Source organism: Budorcas taxicolor, chromosome 10 (genome assembly GCF_023091745.1).
Source record: "Budorcas taxicolor isolate Tak-1 chromosome 10, Takin1.1, whole genome shotgun sequence".
Classification (NCBI taxonomy): Eukaryota; Metazoa; Chordata; class Mammalia; order Artiodactyla; family Bovidae; genus Budorcas; species Budorcas taxicolor.
Window position 1 is genome coordinate 41,266,477 of NC_068919.1, and position 22,084 is coordinate 41,288,560.

Genomic DNA, 22,084 nt, shown 5'->3' on the forward strand with positions numbered 1-22,084 from the left:
ATACATCAAAATTCCAGACATGAAGACTAGACGTTCAGATTCTGCTATAAAAAGACGAGAGCAATCTTCAAGATCTACTCTAAGAATCAACCAACATATTTCTCTTAGATAACACAGTGAAAATTCCCAAGCACTTACTCTCATATATAAATCTTGAATACCTATTCTAAACTTATCACTAATTGGGTCTCTGGAATCTAGACAGTATACATGTCAATTGTGCAGAGACCTCAAAACAGAAAAGGCCCTAAATGCAAGGGGGTATCCTGGATTGAATCCTGGAACCAAAAAAAAAAAAAAAATGAGTAGAAAAACTGGCAAAACCTAAATAAAATCTATAGTTTAATTAGCAGTAATGTACCAATGTGAATTTCTAAGTTTTGACAAATGTACCATGGTTATGTAAGATGTTAACATCAAGAGGAACCAAGTGAGGGGTATACAGGAATTTTCTTCATTATCTTTGCAAATTTTCTACACATCTAAAATTATTATAAAATTGAAAAATTCTTTAGATCTTTAAATGATACAAAAATTTATTCTATGGAAAAAATTTTTGCATCATTAAGTGCTAAGTTAAACTGAAAAAAGGAAAAAAAAAAAAAGGCCATGTCTGATATATAAGCTTAAACTTCATATTAAGTTAAACCTAAGGCACTCTGTAGTTACTTAAATTCTAGAGATTTTTCCTCTCAATGGAAAAAAAAAAAAACCTCCTTTTTAATTGGAAGGGGAGGAAGGGAAGTGATCATAAATAGGACATCAAACATAGTGGTTACTCTGGGATGAGGAACTGGTTGGGCCAAGAGTGATAAGAAAGACCTTCAATTTTAAATCTATGAACTTCTCTATATACTGAGTATGTAATCGTGTACTAGTTGTATAAACATTTTACATTTAAATGGTAGACTAGATAATTCTATTATGGTAGTCTAGATAATTCTAACTATTGAGAAAAACTGGACAAAATACACAAAGCAAGTCCTTTAGGAAACAAAAAATGCAAACAAGGTAGGTAGTAAACATCTACAGGATAAAAATCTAGGAGAGGAAAACTCAGAAAGGTGAGCACCATACTTGGAGCTACTTTAGGATCATTTAGGTAATAGTTAAGAAGCAGCTGACAGGCTGGCAAGCTGAGCATGAATTTAGATAGAGTCACAGGACAACTAAGGAGAATAAAAATTTGAGTTCAGGGTCCATGTAAAAGGTGTGGGAGCTAGCGGGGGGGTTATCCCTGATAAGTTCAGATATGAATAGTGACCCTGAAAGGCTGCATCCCAGGACAAGGAATAAATTGGAAATTATCCAGCTTTCCCAGGCCCAGCTCCTAATCAATTCAACTCTTGACTGGAGTAAGGTAATCTGGGATTATCTGTGTCCTTAGCTACCTGTCAAAAGCAAGTACCCTTTCTAAAGGAGGGTAACATCATTCAGGTATCATAGCATATCTATTGCCTTTCCTACTCAATGCATGAACACAATAAAATAATCAGGCATGTGAGGAGAAAAGACAATGTATTAAAATCAAAACAACAACAGGCTATAAAAACAGACATCAGAGGAATCAGATAACAGAACAATTCCAAATGATTCTTGTCTGAGAGCAATAATATTAGTGAACTGGAAGGCAGGTCAAAAGAAAATATGACTGAACTTTCCCAAACTGATGAAAAACACCAAATCACAGATTCTGGAAAAGCACTATGAACCCCAGAAGGTAATTACAAAGGAAAATCAACTATGCACCTCATGCACTGCAAACCAGACAAAAACAGAAAACAACAGAAACAGCGGTCACCAGAAGACAAAATACAATCTTAGTAACTGCCAAAAGTTACTTAACTAATTAACGAGACAACTAGATGGCAAACCTGGCCCTAAAAGAAGTGCAGTTAGTAAAGTATTTAGCATAGGCGAGAAAAGCGTGATTGCGCAAGATTGCCAATTGAGGGCAATAAAACTGCAACCTCTGAGGCAATCTTTTCTCCTGACAAGAATAATTTGAATATCTTATTACATGGAATTAATTTTCATTGCCATCAGACAAGAATTGTTTGCACTGTCAGTTTTCTACAAGTTAAAGCCCCCTTTTAACAAGTTGTAAAAAAGCCTAATCAAGAGTAAGTACAGGGACTTCTCTGGTGGGCCAGAGGTTGAGAATCTGCCTGCCTACGCAGCTTTGATCCCTTGTCCAGAAATATTCCACATGCTGCCAGGCAACTAAGCCTGAGTGCCACAACTACTGTGCCTAGGCTCTAGGACCCACAAACCACAACTCCTGAAGCCTGAGCATCTAGAGCCCATGCTCCACAACCACTGAAGCCACTACAATGGGAAGCCCATGCGCCACAGCTAGGGAGGAGCCTCTACTCGCTGCCAATTAGAGAAAGCCCGAGTGCAGCAACGAAGACCCAGGGTAGCGGAAAAAATACACTAATAAAAACTTTAAGAAAGGGTAGCAAATCGAAGATATACATCCCTAGAATCCCCAGGAGTACTGGCTAGACAACACCTGGCAGGATATTAAAACAACATTTTATGCTTTTTTGTCTCTTTTCAAATTTTGGATTTTTAAGTCTCCTCTTACAATCACAACATTTAAAATTATTCTTGATTACACATATACAAGCTACTCTGCTTCCTGGACTGATTTACACAGGTGTAGTAAGAAATGTTAACACTAACATATACTACATAAACCTCCTTGTACTACAGACAGCAAATCTAGAGCCACATGGTATCAAGAGTTACAAAGCCATAATAATCACTGCTGCCTGAAGAATTCACAAGAAATTTGGAATTTTATTTTCAATAGCCTCTATTATTCCAGAGACTTAAAAATTACTATTTGCTTCTAACTCAAAGCCACAGAAGCCAAAAAAGAAAAAAACCAAACACTACTGGCTTCATCTGTGGTACACCTACAAATGTAAGTAAATTCTTCTCTACCTGAAGTCATGCAAATCTACAAGAAGTGACCTTCCTCACTTACTGCAGGCTAGGATCCTATATGCCACACAAGAGGTCCAAGGTAGGTTCTCAGGAGGACTTTGAGGACACAGGCTCCACTCATGAAGTATAACGTTTATTCCTTAATGGTGAGCTTTTCACATCTAATTAAATGAGATTCATCTTGAAATTTGCCTAACTGTAACCTGGTAAAAAGGACAAATTCTTACTGAACCTATGTAAATACACATTGTCAATGGGCAGTAAAACAATCTCAGTAAAAGGCAATTGTACCTAAATTCTAAGGGACCAAAGAGAGCAAACTACCATTTAAAGAATATATCACTCGAATTTGCACTAATATAGTATACTAACTCACAGGTCAGAGAAAGGTAAAGAGCTTTATCATGTAATGATCACAAAAATAAAATCAACAATATTCTGAAAAAAAAATAACCATAATCAGATTCTCTCCAACTTACTCAGTCCTGTATAATCAATTCTAGTTGTCCCAGATCATAGGTTAACACTATTTTCATGAAAACATCTGCTTCTAGACTAAAAAGAGTCTTAAAAATTCTAACTTGGCATCCCTGATACAGTCTGGTATCTGTCCAATATTAGCTCAGACATATGAGTATTATTTAAGAGCAGGGGTAAGCAAACTTTTCCCATCAAAGGCAAGATGATAAATATTTTAGGGTTTGTGGGCCACATATGGTTTCTGTTGCATATTCTTCTTTCATTTTAAAGAGCTCTTTCAAAATGTAAAAGCCCTTCTTAAACTCACAGCCTTTTCAAAAAGAGGCTACAGGTTATATAGTTTATCAACTTCTATTTAAGAGTATCTGGTATGTCCTTTTAACTAAGGTTCTGAGGCTGCTTTCTTTGTTAAAGATTCAATTTATAGTGACAAAATTATGGAGATGAAACAAATGAATTGTTGCCAGGGTGCTGGGATGTGAGGGAGTGAGGTGGGTGTTACTACAAAGGGGTATCACAAGGAAGATCTCTGTGGTAATGGAAGACTTCTGTATCTTGACTGCAGTGGTGGTTACATTAAACTACAAACGTGGTAAAATGCACAGGACTATATGTACCAATATTGATTTCCTGATTTTGATACTATAATATAATTATATAAGATGTACAACTGAGGGAAACTGGGTAAAAGTTACACCAGACCTCTCTGGTTCTATCTTTGCAACTTCCTATGAATCTATGATCATTTCAAAACAAAAGTTTTTAAAAAGTTATCATACAAATTTTTTAAAATGGACCACTACCTGAGACCACATACAAAAATCAATTCCAGGAGGGCTACAGCTGTAGCTGCTCTTGCCTACAGTGGGAGGAGGGGGCAGAAGGGGAAAGATCACTGGCAAACAGAAGGGCACAGACAGTTAAAGTGCAGGGATTAACAGCTGGTCTTGCTGTCCCTGTCCCACATTCAGGTCAATAACTAACACAGGTAAGTTCACTTGTGATGATTCACTAAAGTACACATTTATCTAACAAAAATCTGAAAAATCTTAAAAGCATCTTGTGAAAACAGTCATAAGAAAAAAAGTCTCAATATTATTTTTAAAAATTATACAGTATTCTATTATTTGGGTCTCCCTTGATTACTTAACTAATTTCTTAGTCAAAGAAATTTAGCTTTGAATACTGAAGTTGCTTGGAGTCTAGAAAGAAGACAAAAATTCTCTATCTCACATATAAGGAACAAATAGGGACCAATTTCCACCGAAGAGCTGTAATTAAGTCCAGTCCAAATGACTCATGAAAGAAATAAATGGGACCATATAGGAGATGATAATCACAGAGAAAAGGAGAAAAAGCAAAAAACAAAGACATTCAGGTTCTTTCCAAGTTTAACTATTAAAAACACTATGAGAATATCCTTGACATGATCCTTTCCAAGCACCTGCATCAAACGCTTATAATAAATTCCTAGAAATGGAATTCCTGGGTCAAAGGTTTAGGCACATAAACTTTAAAAATCACCTTATAATCTGTCAAATAATCCTCGAAAGTAATTTTCTAATCTGCCCTTGTTCCTGTACAACTTTTTTTTTTAATTCGTCTTTTTTTTGGCCATGGATTAAACCTGCGCCATGGCAGTGAAAGCTCAGAGTCCTAACCACTAGGCCAGCAGGGAACTCCCTGTACATTCTTGATAATATTGGTTGTGATCAAACATTCCAATCATTTATATGCTGACCAAGAAATAAAATACGAGAAAGAAAAATATTTTTACCTTTCAGTAATTTGTGAATTTATATGTTTCCATGCTTTCATAAGCCATTTGTATTATTCTTTTCTGAATTGTGTAATCAAGTACTTCACCCATTTTTTCCACTTGAATGGTTTGTGAAAACTACATATTGAACATTTTATTTACCCTATGAGTTAAAAATACTTCTCCCTAGTTTTTCACTTCATATGTAGTTCATGGTGTTTTCTGCTTTACTCAGTTTTTAAACTGTCTTACTGGTAGGTTAAGTAGTTATATTTATTATTTTCACTGTTAAGCTTAAAAGTCTTTTTCATCCCAAATTTGTCCATCTTAATCCATATTTTCACCTAGCACTTCTATGGTCTCACTTTTTATACTTAAATTTTTCATGCAAATAGAATTTATTTTGCTGTTGACAGCTCATGAAAAAACATTTCCAAGATAGAACAGGTAACTAAGGATTAAGAGGCAAGAAGAATGGTGAGGCCATCAACAGTCTTCCTTTTATAACTGATGACACTGAAAATGTGACAATGTCCCTAAGTCTCAAATGCTGTTTATAACAAAACTATCTGACAATTTGCTGGCTCTCTCACATTAGTCCTGAAATTTAAAGTACCAGATACTATCTTCAATTCTCAGATCTTCATCTACCACATTTAAATGCTATTATTTTTTGTTTTTCTGGCTGCGCACATGGCATATGGAATCTTAGTTCCCAGTGGAAGCACAGTCTTAACCACAAACCACAAAGGAAGTCCCTCAAATACTATTTTAAATGGCTAAGGTCTGCCTAAATTCTGGCCTCCAGATAAAATGAAGATTAATGGAAGATTACATTTTACTTGCATTGCACTACATTATCCTAGTGTATCAATGGCCTTTCACAAGAAAAAAATGTTCCCTGCTCATGTCTGATAGCACTATTACATGAATAATCGACAATACAGTGAATTCTCCTCACCCCACCCCCAAATTTAACTTACCCTGTCATAGAGCTCAATGATTAAGTGATAAGCAGCTTCGTCACTTCCAAATTGAAAATCTACAATTCTATCCACACCAAGCTGCTTTGCACTGACTAATCTCCGACTCTTCAAATGTTTTCGGCACTAGCAAGAAAAAGAAGAAAAAGGCATTTAAATAGTAAAAGTGAATTTCTAATCATTTGGTATTGGTTTATAAGTAAGTTTATCCTTCTAATTTCCATTAGGAATAATATCTTAAGACTAGTAGATAAAACAGTATAGCCTTAAAATCAAAACTTACAGAATGATAATCAGAAGAAATACATTTTACTTCATACCACTCTGGCTGCTAACTCTGAAACAGTACTTCATATTCAGTTTTTAAGTAGACAATAACAGATAATGAAATTTACTTTTTTGCTTTATATCACTGCTAAATAAACTCCTGTTCTTGTCCTGAAGACCACACACAAAACCGTAACCTTTTTTTAAAGCCTCTTTCTACTCCACTTTTTTAAATATCCCAAATTCCTTTTGTGTTTGTGTCCAAGATTAGTGATTTCCACTAATCTTTCAGTTCAAATACAAATTCTAAACCATGAGCTTACTGGAATTCTATAAATCAGTCCTACAACTTACAACCTATAACCTATTCTCACAAACTTTATTAATAAATCCCAAGCAGAATTTTTCTGGTACTATCTCCAAGTTTTTGAACAACTTAGCTCAAATCCAAATGCAGCAACTCCTATCTTTTATCAAATCCCATTTCTATCCCTAGTCATAAGGTTCTTGTTCTTATCAGCAATTAAAATAAAATGAACATATTAAACCCAAAGGCAACTTACTTGGTAAATACCTACTGTTTTATATTACATGTACTACCCTTCGAAGTGAAAGTCACTCAGTCGTGTCCAACTCTTGTGACCCCATGGACTGTAGCCCCCCGGCTCCTCTGTCCATGGGATTCTCCAGGCAAGAGTACTGGAGTGGGTTGCCATTTCCTTCTCCAGGGGATCTTCTCAATCCAGAAACTGAACCTGAGTCTCCTGCATTGCAGGCAAATTCTTTACCAACTGAGCTATGAGGGAAACCCATACTACCCTTTAGTATAAATATCTAAGTATGACATCAACCAAAAACAAAACTACTCTGTGGCTCCTTAAAAAAATTTTAACAATTGTTTCTCATTTTTGAATTTGAAAGACCTGTTAGTCAAGACCAGAAAGAAAGGATGCTTTCTTTTCCTCAAGACTCAACTCCAAGACAAATTTTACAGATAAGTTTATCTAAAACCATCTTAAGAAAAAAAGAAGAAATATGCAGGGTCATTCTTCAAATCAATGCCAATTCTTTCATAACTAAGAAGAGTTCTCCAGAGCTACAATTCAAACTGACTAAAATTGTCATTTTATGTATTCAGGCAGAATTTTATACTCACATTATATTCAGGCAGATATGAGACTTTTCAACATTCACAGGATAAATAATCTCCCCCTCCTAAATTTAACAGTTTTCATTTAGAAGTGGCCTACATTAATTTTGATTTAAACAGTGACCTACATTCAGGGCTATCTTTAAATTCCCAGGTGAAAATCATAATCAATTTCCCCAGTAATATTTTTATGAGAAAAATAAAGTTAAAATGAAGATAAAAGGCATCCTTGAATGGAAAAGAATCCACACCATGGAATGGTAAAAAAGGGAAAATTATCATGAGTATAGGCAGACATATAATACATACGTAAAACTTATTTTTTCTTTCTCTACTACCATCTTGCTGAAAACAAGCTTCTGTCAGTGCCACAAAGCTATATCTGGCATTCCCAAATGTGAGAATTAGGAAAAGTCACTGATTTACCACATACTAAACATGAGCCTGCCTGACATACAACAGTAACAGCTCTTAGATATTTATAAAGTGCTTAATGTTGTCTACTCCACTGGAGGGAATTTGTATACATATTTAGATTGACATGTATACCTAACTCATAAAAGTTTTTTGTTTTTTGAGTGTCTGATCTCCTATTGATATAGTCTTATTTGGGGATGTTTACACAATCCCAAAAGCATATAGCTTATTATCTGTTATATCATCTGTAAAACTGAAATGATATTTGTTCTTCATATCCAGAGTTGCTAAACAACTCAAATGAAGTATTATTCCTTGAAGAGTGCTATACAAATATAAAGTGTCATTATTATTAAGGACAATTTCCAAAAGAAACATTTTGGGTTACTATTAAGTAAATGAAACTTTTAAAAATTTGATAATTTTGTGACAGGCCTTGTGATTTGGGAAACACTTACCTAACGTGTAATCCAAAACAGATTCTAAGTTGCTGGGGTTAAGGATCTTCTCTGTAAAGCCTCTAATGAAATAACACAATGCCAAAACAAATAAATTTCTGAAGGAAAGTGAGGAGGAGAGGAAGAAGGAAATTAATACATATGGAGCCCTATTATGTGTCAGGCATTGTGTTAGGTGCTTTACATTTAACTTCAACAATCCTCACCAATAACCCCATAACAGAGGCATTATCTATATTTTACATTTAAAGAAACAAGTTCCAAGAGATTAAGTAAAACTTCCAAGTTACAAAAGTATTCAGCAGCAAAACCATTAATTCAAAGTTATGTAAATCTGAGTCTAACGTCTTTCCTCTGTACCATGAGCTCTCAGTATACCTGTTATGTCAATAAGCAAATGGGTAATACATTCACAGATGCAGGATCTCAGTTTTAACAGTAAAACAGAGAGAAGTAAAAAGATATGGCTGGTAGCATACTAATGTCATTGAGTATTCCAACAGAATATATACTGGCAGCTGAAAAGTGAACTGTGCAAGACAACGCTAGGGAAAGCAGGGCAGAAAACAGAAAGCCAAGAACGCCGGGGTGCAGGATACAGACTCAGAAGTCCACACCATGGAATGGTAAAAAAGGGAAAATTATCATGAGTATAGGCAGACATATAATACATATGTAAAACTTGTTTTTTTCTTTCTCTACTACCATCTTGGTGAAAACAAGCTTCTGTCAGTGCCACAAAGCTATATCTGGCATTCCCAAATGTGAGAATTAGGAAAAGTCACTGATTTACCACATACTAAACATGAGCCTGCCTGACTTGTAAAAGTGGGGTAACTAATCGAAACGAGGCTGTAGAAAAATCACTGTTGGTCTGAAACAACATTTTTTTGATAGTGAGAAGCATAGAGTTAAAAGACTATAATGTCCAGCTCTATAAAAGCTTGAATTAGAATGGTAACTTTGGGAAGGAAAGATCTGGAACACAAAGTGGTGTGATGAGTAAAAGGGAGAAGTTAATAAACATCTCCTTTATTCATCCAGTATGTCTCAACTACTCTGTATTTACCTGTTTTATCTATACCAACGAAGAAAAACCAGTTTATAACTTCAGTTGTTAGTGACCACTCTCGGGGCCTTAACATTAAGCTTCAAGTATAATAAAGTTTACCTTCATGGCAAAACTAGACGGCATCATATTCTTAGGCCACTCAAATTCTGTTGTGTGAATTCGTATGCCAGATTCGAGTAAAAGCGTAGCTTTAAAGTCTGGTCTGTAGAAGAAAAAAGTCAAAATTTCTTTAGGGTCCTACCAGCACCAACGGTAGGTTGCTTTTTTAAAAAAATAATAGTAATTACAAAAGATAAAACAAGCCTATAAAATGCTCTTACTTTTGAAGACGAATAAGATACGTTTTATTATCCACATCGTAAACATTGTTTACTCTCATTCCTAGCAAGCTGCAAAGAGAAAGGAAACATGTAATAAATTATACTACCATTTGAAACATAAAACTTCCCACAATTTAAAGCGTAGGCGGAAGCACAGCCTGTCGAAGAGCGAATCTTTAAAGATAGGGGGTCAACCAGAGAGCAGAGGCTGAAGGCCAGCAACCTTCTGCCCAAACCTCGAATGTAACTGTTTTAAAAAAGTGACAGACCAGTTCCAGGAACCCCATACAATTCTTTGAGTTTTTTTAAGTGATCCAATATATATATTAGGAAACACAGTAAAATCTAACTCAATTAATCACAGAAGAAAAAAATGTAAACGAAGCCCTAAGAAATATGACAAAGCTCACACAGTTAAATAATATTAATAAAAACCGAACTAGAAAGCAGATCTCTGGCCGAATCTATTAACTCCAGCTAAAACTCTTTGGGGTGAGGAGGAGAGTCTACCAAACCAAGCTTCTGGTGTGGAAACCTCTGGAACTAATGACTTACTCTGGTGCCCTGGCGTCCACCTGACTTCTTTTAGTAAACGTTTCCTGCCAGACTGGGGCAACTCAGGCCGGCAAGCCGAGAGCCCTGCCAAAGTAGGACGCAAGACCTGGCGAGACCAGCAGCCCAGGACAGCCGGGGGGTGGAGCACGCGGCCGCCGGGGTCCCCCGGGTATCCTCAGGGCCACGGAAAGATGTCACGCGCTCGCCCACTCAGGCCTAGCCAGGTCTACAGGAGAACTGCACCCGGTGGAGGGGGGGAGGGAAAACACAAGGCCCTTCTTATTTCTACGGTAGGGCCATGGCCTCTGCCTCCTGCACCCCCGCACAAGCTTGGTCACCCGACGTACGGTACCTGGCATTCAGCTCCGCAAGTACCGCACGGAGGTCAACGGTGCTAAAGCGGGTCTTCATGGCGAGCCTTGGGGGTCGCTGCCGCAGTTTGCTCCACCGCCCGCCTGACTCAACGCCGCTACTCTTATGCGCAGGCGCACTAGGCGGATCTACGGCCGCGCAGAAGATCCAATACTCTTTGAAGCGAACGTCTTTGCGTCACATTTTGTGAAGCGTTCGGCAGTCAAGTTGTCATCGATTAGCTTTTCGTCGTACCAAAACAATTGGAAATAGATACAAATTATTCTCTTGAAACTGCATTCCTTCCTGGAAAGCTTACAAACTAGTCCGGTTACTTTGCTCCCTGGCCTCTCGGGATTCAAGCCAGCCTCCATAGTGACCCCTACTGGTCATAACAATTTATGAGCAACGTACTAGGAGGATTTCCCCAGGTACGGCTCTGTGTACCTGAGGAACTACCACTTTCCCTGGGGCGTACACTGTTGAAATTTAACGCAGTGGACTATTTCTTTCGCCCTATAGTTACCCTCAATGATCAAAGCAAACCAACTCTTTAAAAAAAAGTTCCTATTCTGATAAGTCTTGCTCTCTGAAGAGCATTTTGCTTTTACTGTGAGATTCTTATTCATTCTAGGTATTGGGAGGCCCTGGGCTCAACATAGTACCTGATATACAATGCTGCTACTGCTGCTAAGTCGCTTCAGTCGTGCCCGACTCTGTGCGACCCCATAGACGGCAGCCCACCAAGGCTCCCCCGTTCCTGGGATTCTCCAGGCAAGAACACTGGAGTGGGGCTGCCATTTCCTTCTCCAATGCATGAAAGTGAAAAGTGAAAGTGAAGTCGCTCAGTCGTGTCCGACTCTTCGCGACCCCATGGACTGCAGCCTACCAGGCTCCTCCGTCCATGGGATTTTCTAGGCAAGAGTATTGGAGTAGGGTGCCATCGCCTTCTCCGTGATATACAACAGGGGCTCCATAAATACTTGGCAACCTGATTATTCAGTTGTTTCGCTAGATAATGGTGAAGTAAGATTAAAAATAAAAATGAAAAGATATTAAAAAATAAGAAAGACTTTTTTAAGGTAAGAACTCAAAAGAGACGGGGTCTCGCTATGTTGCCCAGGCTGGAGTACAGTGGCTATTCACAGGCGCGATCCCACTACTGATCAGCACGGGAGTTTTGACCTGCTCCGTTTCCGACCTGGGCCGGTTCACCCCTCCTTAGGCAACCTGGTGGTCCCCCGCTCCCGGGAGGTCACCATATTGATGCCGAACTTAGTGCGGACACCCGATCGGCATAGCGCACTGCAGCCCAGAACTCCTGAGCTCAAGCGATCCTCCAGCCTCAGCCTCCCGAGTAGCTGGGATTACAGGCGCGCGCCACAGCGCCCGGCGACAAATCCAGACCTACCAGAATTCTAGGGTTTACCGGCTGCAAGTCGTGGCAAGGCGAATTCCCACCAGTAGAAGGCGACTCTAAGTAAAAACGGCTGGGTGGATAATTTCAGAAGAAACCGGGAACTGATGCTCCAGTGGGTTGCTTTAGCACGTACAGCGAAGCATTACTGCATCAGATGGAACAGTAAATCACGCAAAATAAATCAAAATATGGAATAAGCCACTTGATTTTAGGAAAGACAGGGAACCCCATTAACTGTAGTACGAACAGTAAAAGCGAGAGGTCTAACTGGACATAAACAATACTAAGGTACTTATGCTGGCTCTTTCAGGCATTTCCCAAATAATGCCTAAATATTTTACATAAAAGCAATCCACATAGAAATGGATCTTCTTTACAAACAAAAACTGAAATACTTTATGGTAAAACACCCACTTTAGGTCCCTTAGACCTAGACTCATGAGATAGGAGCAGGATACTAATTTAAGTTATGCATAAGACAACCACTCGACTAACTCATACATAGCTTCTGCTTCGTCTCTCAAGGAAAATGAGCGTCAGAAGGAAAATACAAGGAAACACATAAGGGGAAAAAAAAGATAAAGATAAGTGTTATAAAGAAACTATCATTTACTATGGAATTCTATCATTTCTGGGTTTTGGAATAATTTCTTGATTTTGAAAAACTTCTGAATCAGGGATACTTAGAGACTTGTGAGAAAAATAAGAGGTAAGAGTAAATGGACAAATCATCTTCCCATTTTCAAAGAGAAAATAAAGGTGAATATCTGAAATCACTAACAGATTTTATTGGCATTTGTCCCAACTGAAAATTTAGAGGTAGTTATTTATGGATGACTGAAGCAACTTAGCAGCAGCAGCAGCAGTAGGATCATCTAGAGCTGTGATTTTCAAGCTTTGGTGTGATTCACTCATCACTGTGGTGATAAAGCAAATTCCTGAACACGACACCAGAGATTTTGAATTAACTTTGGCTCAAGGTATCTGTATTTGTAACTGCCAAGATGAATAGGGCCTGTAGCCTGTACTTGGAAGTTTACTGATCTCAGAAAGATGAAGTGGTAATCATTAGGAACCAACAGGGTTTCACTTCAGGATAATTTATAGTCTTATAAGACAAGATTGCCTAACCAGAGGATTCACGATACAGCAGGAAATCAGTCTTGCAAAAATATAAACGTGGTACTTCTTATTGAGATATATGTGATATGTGTGGGAAGAAAAGTCTATTTATTTCAATGTTTCTTACTTTTATCATATAATCATTAAAGCTGATTTTATTATATAATTATCAAAACTATTTTAATCTTGCCTTATTTTTACCATATAATTATATTTATATAATTTATTAATTTTACTTTCCATTCAGCTCATGGAAATAGTCAATGTGTAGTGTCAGCGAGGGAAAAATCTCTGCTTTTATCCTTCTTCAGTTCTTCTGGCTGGATTAATAATAAAAGTGATGCAAGACAACATAAGAGGAGAAAGAAAAATAAATTTTAATTAATGCACATGGAGGTTTCATAGAAATGGGACCTAAGAAGTGGCCAAAGCAGGCAGCCTTTATACTTTTTAGATAAATTAATAAATTTGTAAGGAGCTGACAGAACAAAAAAACTTAGGCTTTCGGGCACTCAAGTAGTGAAGAATCTAAACTGAATATAGACTTGGGTAATAAGGAAGTAATGAGGTTCATTTACACAGGCTTCTCAGCCTGAGTTCCCTGACTCTGGGGTTAAGGGTGTCCTACCTCTGGAGGCAGGGAGTGCACCTTTCATGTGAGAGATTATTTCCTGCCTTCAGAAAAAGAGAAAGGAGGATGATAGTGTCTCTCTCATGGTGGCCATTTCTTAAGTAACTTTAATTCAAAGTAGTCAATGTGCCATTCAGGCACAATTTGGGGTGGCCTACGCTGGCCCAGAGGACACTTCTTGCCCCACAACAGTGAGAAATAAATTTGTGAGGGGGTCCTGGGCATCCTTGAAGATATCAGTGATCATGTTTCTCTGTAGTGGGAGCAGGTGCCACTGATTCAGGAAACCTGAATGCAAGGGGAATAACTGCAGCCTGAGTGGCAGAGAGCAATGGCAGCTCTACAATCCTGTGCAGAGGCCAGGTGGGTGTGATGATCATAGTGAACAGCAGAGTCAAAGCAGCAGTCAGAATAGCCTGACTAGGGAGACTGATGGTGTCGGCTATTTGAGCACAGTGTTCCTAGAAATGAAATATATGAGAAGCTTACTAAATTCTTATTTGGTCTGTATAAGCAAAAGAGTTGTAACTTAAGTGAACAAAAATGATAAAAACCGAGTTGTAGTCTTTCAGTCAGTTCTCAGACTCGAGCCAGTTCACAGACCCAGAACCTCTTGTTTGAGAGGAAATCTGGGTGCCCTTGAGGAAGGACACTGCCAAAAGTGCATACTGCTCATCTTTCTCCCAGACTTCCCCAAAGAGAGCTACGTCTTTTTACCACAGCAACTGTGCATTGGAGAAAAGGAAACGGTCAACCTTTGGGGGGGATTCCTGGACACTGACTCTGAACTCACACTAATTCCAGGAGACTCAAAACATGGCTGTGGTCCACTCAGAGTAGGGGTTTATGGTTGTCAGGTAGTCAGTGAAGCTTCCGCTCAGGTCTGTCTCACAGTGGGCCCAGTGTGTCCTCAAATGCCCCATGCGAGTATTTCTCCAGTGCTGGAAAATATGATTGGAATACACATTCTCAACAACTAGCAGAACCCCCACACAGGTTTCCTGACCTGTGAGGGCAATTATGGGGAGAAGGCCAAGTGGAAGCCACTAAAACTGTCTCTATGCAGGAAAATAGTAAACCAAAAGCAACACTGCTTTCCTGGAGGGATTGCAGAGATTACTACCACTATCAAGGACCTAAAGATGCAAGGGTGGCCATTCCCACGACATCCCATTCAACTCACCAAATCAGCCTGTGCAGAAGATGGATGGACCCTGAAGAATAACAGTGCATGTTGTAAGACTAACCTGGTGGGGACTGCTGTTGGAGTTACTATACCAGATGAGGTTTCATTGCTTGAGCAAATTAACACATCCCCAGCACCTTGTATGCAGCTGTTGATCTACTTATGTCTTTGTCTCTGTTAGAAAGACCACAAGAAGCAGTTTACTTTCAGCTGGCAAGGCCAGATACACCTTTACTGTGCTACTTCAGGAATATCAGCTCTCCAGTCCTACATCATAATTTAATTTGCCGGGACGTTGATCACCTTTCCCTTCCACCAGATATCACATGGATCCATTACATTGATGACACCATGGTGATTAGACTTAGGGAAAAAGACACAGCAGCTACTGTATATTTATAGGTAAGACATTTATGTGTCAGAGGGAGAAAATGAATCTGACAAAAATTCAGAGAACTGTCTCAGAGAAATGTCTAGGGATCCAGTGGTGTGGTATATGTCAAGATATCCCTTATTAATGTGAAGTTTAAATTGTTGCATCTGGGTCCCTTCCAACTAAAAAAGAGGTACAACGCCAGTGGGCCTTTTTGGATTTTGGAGGCAACATAGTCCTCCTCTGGGTGTCTCACTCTGGCCCATTTACTGAGGGACCCAAAGAGCTATTAATTTTGAGTGGGGTCCATATCAAGAGAAGCCTGTGCATCAGGTCCAGGCTGCCATGCCAGTTGCTCTGCCACATGTGATCCAGCAGGTCCAATGGGGCTTGCAGTGGCTGTGGCAGACAGGCATGCAGTTTGCAGCATTTGGCAGGGCCCTGTAGATGAAGCACCCTTTAGGCCCTTAGAATTTTGAAATAAAGCCCTGCCATGCTCTGTGGATAACTGCTCTCCATTTAAGAAACAGCATTTGGCCTGCTACTGGGCTTTGGAGAAACTGAATGCTTAACCACAGGCCTCCAAAGTTACCGTGCAACCTGAGCTGCCTATCATGGACTGAGTGTTACCTAACCCACCATGCTACAAAGTTGGGGGTGCACAGTAGCCCTCCATCATCAATGGAATTGGTAGATATGAAATCAGACCCAAGCAGATTCTGAAGGCACAAATTAGCTACATGAAGATGTGGTCCAAATGCCCATGTTCCACACTCTTGCTATACCACCTTCTCTCTCCAGCCTGCACCTATGGCTTCATGTGGAGTTCCCTATAATCAGATGACTGAGGAAGAGAAGAGAAGACTTGGGCCTGGTGTGTAGGTAGTTCTGTATGATATATCTACCCTAAAACAGACAGCTGCAGCACTATTGACCCCTTTTGGGACATTCCCTGAAGGGATGTGATGAAGGAAATCCTCCCAGCAGGCAGAACTCTGAGCAGAGTACCTGGTTGTTCATTTTGCTTGGAAGGAGAAATTTCCATCTATGCAATTATACACCAATTCATGGGCTGAGGCCAATTGTTTGACTAGATGGTCAGGGACTTATAAGGAATGTAATTTCAAAATTGGTGATGATGAAATCTGGTAGAGGTATGTGGACAGACCTATCAAAATAGGTGAAGAATATGGAGGTATTTGGATCCCATATATATACTCACCAAAGATTGACCTAAGTAGAGAAGGATTTTAATAATCAAGCGGAAAGATGACCAACTTATTCTGTAGATACTACCCAAACTCCTTCCCCAGCTACCGCTGTCATTAGCCAAAGGGCTCATGAACAGAGTAGCCGTGGTGGCAGGGGCAGGGGTGGCGCTTATGCAGGGGCTCAGCAACATGGACTTTCACTCACTAAGGCAGATGGCTGCAGCCAGTGCCAAGAGCCTAACTGGCCAGTAGCAAAGACCAACACTGAGTCCTGGACATGGCACCCTTCCCCAAGGTGATCAGCCACTACCTAGAGGCAGATTGATTACACAGGACTACTTCCATCATGGAAGGGGCAAGGTTTTGTTGTTACTGGAACAGACGTATATTTGACCACAGATTTGCCTACCCTCCATGCAATGCTTCTGCCAAAACTACCATCCAGGGCTTACAGAATGCCTTTTCCACCATCATGGTTTTTCACACAGCATTGCTTCTGATCAAAAACTCACTCCACAGCAAATGAAGTGGAGTAATGGGTTTGTTCTCATGGATTTTACTGGTTTTACCATTTCCCCCACCATCCTGAAGCAACTGACTTGATAGAATGATAGTATAACCTTTCAAGGATTCAGTTACAACACAGCTAGGTGCCAATACTTCACAGGACTGAGGCAAGGTTCTTCAGGAGGTTCTATATACTCTGACTCAGTGTCCAATATAGGGTGCTATTTCTCCCATAGCCAATATTCATGAGTCCAGGAAAGAAGGGCTGGAAATGGGAGTGGCATTATTCACTACTACCTCTAGTGACTCACTAGCAAAAATTTTTCATCCTGCCCCTTGTGGGCTTGTAATCTGCTGGCCTAGAGTTCTCAGGCCTAAAGGGAGAAATACTTCTTCTAGAAGACACAATAATGATTCCATTGAACTAAAGGTTTAGACTGCTGCCTAGTAATTTTTGGCTCTTTGTTCCTCTGAATCAAAAGCAAAGAAGGGAGTTGCTATGCTGGCTGCAATGATTTGTTCTGACTACTAAGGAGAAATTTGACTGCTACTCCACCATGAGGTAAGGAAGTGTGCCAAAAATATAATAGATCCCTTAGAGCATCTCTTCCTGCTGAACTGAAGAGTGGGGAATGGAAGAGAAAATGAAAATGCCACAGAGCTCCAGTACTAACATTCTGCAGGTTTTTTTTTTAATTCATTAAACATTTTCCTGGTTGCTGTAAATTTTTAAACTTAAGATTCTAAAGTTCTAAAAATCATGATTCTGACAGTTTTTGCCAGCTTATTCATTGCTTTTGAGAGGAACAGACAGAGCCTAGGAGTTCCCTACTGCACCATGTTCCAGTATGCCAACTTTTTACAAGGTTTTTAAATTCACCCATTTATTCATTCAATAGCCATAAATTGAGCCCCAGACATTGTTTTATATCAGGTATTTTAGTCTCTTGAAAAGTCAGCATTAGGCATCAGTGTTATTTGGCTTTTTCAGTAGAAGTTTGGGATCTAGAATGAAAGATGAGACATTCTACACTTAGAGGATAAACCAGAAATAGAATATTATGCTCTCTACTGGGGCTATTACTTTCCAAGAAAGATACACAAACTGGACAAACAGAAAGGCAAAATGAGACTGAAACAATGCAGGGCAAGAAATGGTTGAGGTGTTGAGGGATGAAAATGTTGATTTGTTATCTGTAACCCCTGGGGTTATCAGTTCAGTTCAGTTCAGTCGCTCAGTCGTGTCTGACTCTTTGCGACCCCATGAATCGCAGCACTCCAGGCCTCCCTGTCCCTCACCATCTCCCGGAGTTCACTCAGACTCACGTCCATCGAGTCCGTGATCCCATCCAGCCATCTCATCCTGGGTCGTCCCCTTCTCCTCCTGCCCCCAGTCTCTCCCAGCATCAGAGTCTTTTCCAATGAGTTAGCTCTTCACATGAGGTGGCCAAAGTACTGGAGCTTCAGCTTTAGCATCATTCCTTCCAAAGAAATCCCAGGGTTGATCTCCTTCAGAATGGACTGGTTGGATCTCCTTGCAGTCCAAGGGACCCTCAAGAGTCTTCTCCAACACCACAGTTCAAACGCATCAATTCTTCGGCACTCAGGTTATAGTTTCAGAGAAATAAATTGTCTTAATGCAATCAAGAACTTCCTAGAAGTCAACACTGCTTAAAGAAGGAAAAACTATTTAGAGATGCAGATACAGGTGGTAAAACCATAAAGTACAAGAGGACAATGTCACAAAGTTAGAATAGTGGTTATGTCGAAGAGGGAAGGCTATTTGGGTATGGGCTTCTAGGATGTTAGCAAGTTCTATTTCTGAATACCAGTTATATAGTTGGTCATTTTATAAGCACTTTAAATTTTACATTTGTATCTTTCATATGTATGACATATCTCACAGAAGTTAAAAAGAAAACACAGGTAAAGGATACATATGGGGGATTAAAATAGTTACAAAATTTTTTTTTTTTTTTTTTTTGCTGCTCAAAGTGACATTTTAGTTCCCCAATCAGGAATTAAATACGTGCCCCCTGCAATAGAAGCACAGAATCTTCACCACTGAACCATCAGGGGAGTCCTGGTCACAAATTCTTTAACATCCATAGAGGAGGTTCTGTTCTCTCCACACCTTTGAATCTAGGCTGGCCCGTGGCTGCTTTAACTAACAAAGCACAGCAGACGGAAGCAATGCTATGCTCTTTCTGCCTTTAGCCTTTAAGTGGACTGGTAACTTTCAACTTGGTCTCTTGAAGGGTGAGTCACCATGTAAGAAGTCTCACAATCTGCCGCGGAGAGTCTTGAATACTACATGGAGAGGGAGTGTCATGACTGAATGCAGTTTTGCAGTCGAGCCTACCAAGGTACCAGACATATCAAGTAAGGTACCTTGGACTGTCCAGATCAGACCAGCCATCAGCTGAATACCAGTAAGTGACCACAGGTAGCATCACCTGGAGCAGAATTGTTCAGCAATTCTTGAGGGTCAAATTGAGGGTCAAATTCCTGACCCTCAAAATAATGAGATAAAATAGTTATTTCAAATGACAAAACTTTGGAGTACTTTATTCTACACTGTCTTAGTCCCTTCAGGCTACTGTAACGAAAATACCATAGTTTGGGTGGCTTAAGTAATAAATACCTTTTTTTTTCTCACAGTTCTGAAGACTGGGAAGTAGATATGGTAAAGAACTGCCTCCTGGTTCATAGATAGGCATCTTCTTGTTGTGACCTCATGTGGTGGAAGCAGCAAAGGAGCTCTCTAGGGTTTCTTCCACAAGGGCACTTAATGCCATTCATGAGGACTTCACCTCCATGACCTAATCACCTCCCAAAGACATCACGTCCAAATACTATGACCTTGTGGGTTGGTTTCAACATATGGAATTTTGAGGGGGCACAAACATTCGATCTACAGTATACCCTATAGAAAACACACACAAGGCAAATAAGCAAAAAATGTTTTAAGAAAGTAAGTGTTCTAATATTAATAGTAAAGCAGGCTTAAGAACAAAAATGCATTGTTTTGGAGGGACAAAGCATTATTTTTTAATCAGGTATGTGTGTGCTCTGGAGATAAAAGAGTCCTAAAACATTAACATCATTATGTATATGTTATTAGAATGGTGAGACCCTTCAAAACAAACACCAAAAACAGAAACCATAAAGGATAAGGCTTAGTAGGTTTGAGAACATAAAACCTTAAAGTTGCTGAATGTCTAAAACATCCCATGGTTATCAAAATTAAAGGCTTAGGAAAGAGTATGGTCAACTGCATGATATACTGAACTTCTTTCATGGATGTTGTAGGAAATTGTAGAGTATTACTAAGTATTGGGTAGATGGTTAAATTACATATTTAGTAATGGTGTTGAGTAAATGCCAAACAAAGTGCATTTGTGACAATGACCTTCTGAAAACCGTATTTTAACCCAGGCCAGGAGAAAGCTTTTTTGGTATTGGGTATTTCAGGCATTCAGGCAAGCTAATGAATTAGATATTTTTGGCAGGGATTATGAGAACCCAAATCACTTTAAAAATGGTCTATTTTTAAATGACTGTTGCCCCTCCCCCCTCCCCGCCCCCCTTGTAAAAGCCCATGGACAGAGGACCCTGATTCCGGGTTGTAAAGAGTTGTACACAACTGAGTGACTGAGCACATTGCCCCCTGCCCCACCTTTCATTAGACCTGAAGCTCTGCAAAGGCAATATCTGTCCTATTTCTGATTATCTAGTATCTGATTATTATTATTTTATTATTATCTAGTACCTGATTACCTAGGGTCTGGTAAATATTTGGCATGTAAACTTTTAAAAAATGGATAGATGGATAGATGAACAGCTAGATGAATAAATGGATGGACTGTTAAAACATTATGCTTTAAAGAAAGATATACACACACAACACTCAGAAAAAGATTAACCCTGAAAACTTATTGAACATGAAAAGTTAAAAAAAAAAAGTACAAGCATTTTAAAGAAGACAGATACTGGAATGATTCCTTTCTGACCTCACAAGTTTTTTCAGGTACAGACTGACCTTCTACTTGCTTTCTATTGCTGCTGTAACAAATTACCACAAATTGAGTGGCTTAACCAACGCAACTCTTTTATCTGACAGTTCTGAAAGTCAGAAGTCCCAAACAGGTCAGCAGGCTGCAGTTTCCAGAGGCTGTTCATATTTTTTGGTTGGTGACCCTGCATGACTCCAATCTCTGCTTCCAGTTCACATCTCTCTGACTCTGATGTTCCTTCTTCCCTTATATAATTGTAATAATCCTTGTAATTACATTGGGCCCAATGGTATAATCCAGAATAATCTCTCCACCTCAAAATTTTTAAGTTACTTACATGTGTGAAATATCTCTTACCTCATAAAATAACATAGAGGAAGTTCACTCTATGAACTCATAAAATAACATCAGGAAGTTCACTTTTTTGTGGGGCATTATCCTGCCCACCACACCTCAGTTCCACAAAACTGAGAAGCTCTGCCCCTAAAATGCCTAAATTTAAAGGGGGAAGCTCTAAAACAGTTCTTTCATAAAGATAAAATTACTATTACAGACCATCAAAAACTTCTGACAATTTTAAAGAGTCTCTTCTTTCACACCTTATTCACTTATTTCTTTTAAAAATGAGATGAAGATACAACACTTGCTCTACATAGCTCAGTGGAGGGCTCTGAGGTATTGCTCTAAACAACTGAGTTCCAGACCCATCCCCACATAGTGCTCGAAGTTCCCTGCACTTCAATTCCATCTCTAAGGTGGTTGTTCAAAGGACTCTTTGTGACCCCATGGACTGCAGCACACAGGCTTCCCTGTCCTTCACCATCTCCAGGAGTTTCCTCAAACTCATGTCC

At 39.3% G+C, this 22,084-nt stretch overlaps 1 protein-coding gene across 1 annotated transcript in view; it reads right to left on the reverse strand.

Annotated features, from left to right (window-relative positions):
- The window catches only part of NEMF (nuclear export mediator factor), a 53,848-nt gene extending 43,021 nt beyond the window's left edge, over positions 1–10,827 (reverse strand). The window contains exons 1-4 of the mRNA XM_052646805.1: positions 10,769–10,827; positions 9,862–9,930; positions 9,641–9,743; positions 6,178–6,303 (exon numbers count right to left, since the gene is read on the reverse strand). Of these exons, the coding sequence (XP_052502765.1) occupies positions 6,178–6,303; positions 9,641–9,743; positions 9,862–9,930; positions 10,769–10,827 (357 nt within the window). The remainder of the gene's footprint in view (positions 1–6,177; positions 6,304–9,640; positions 9,744–9,861; positions 9,931–10,768) is intronic.
- Between the last annotated feature and the right edge of the window lie 11,257 nt (positions 10,828–22,084).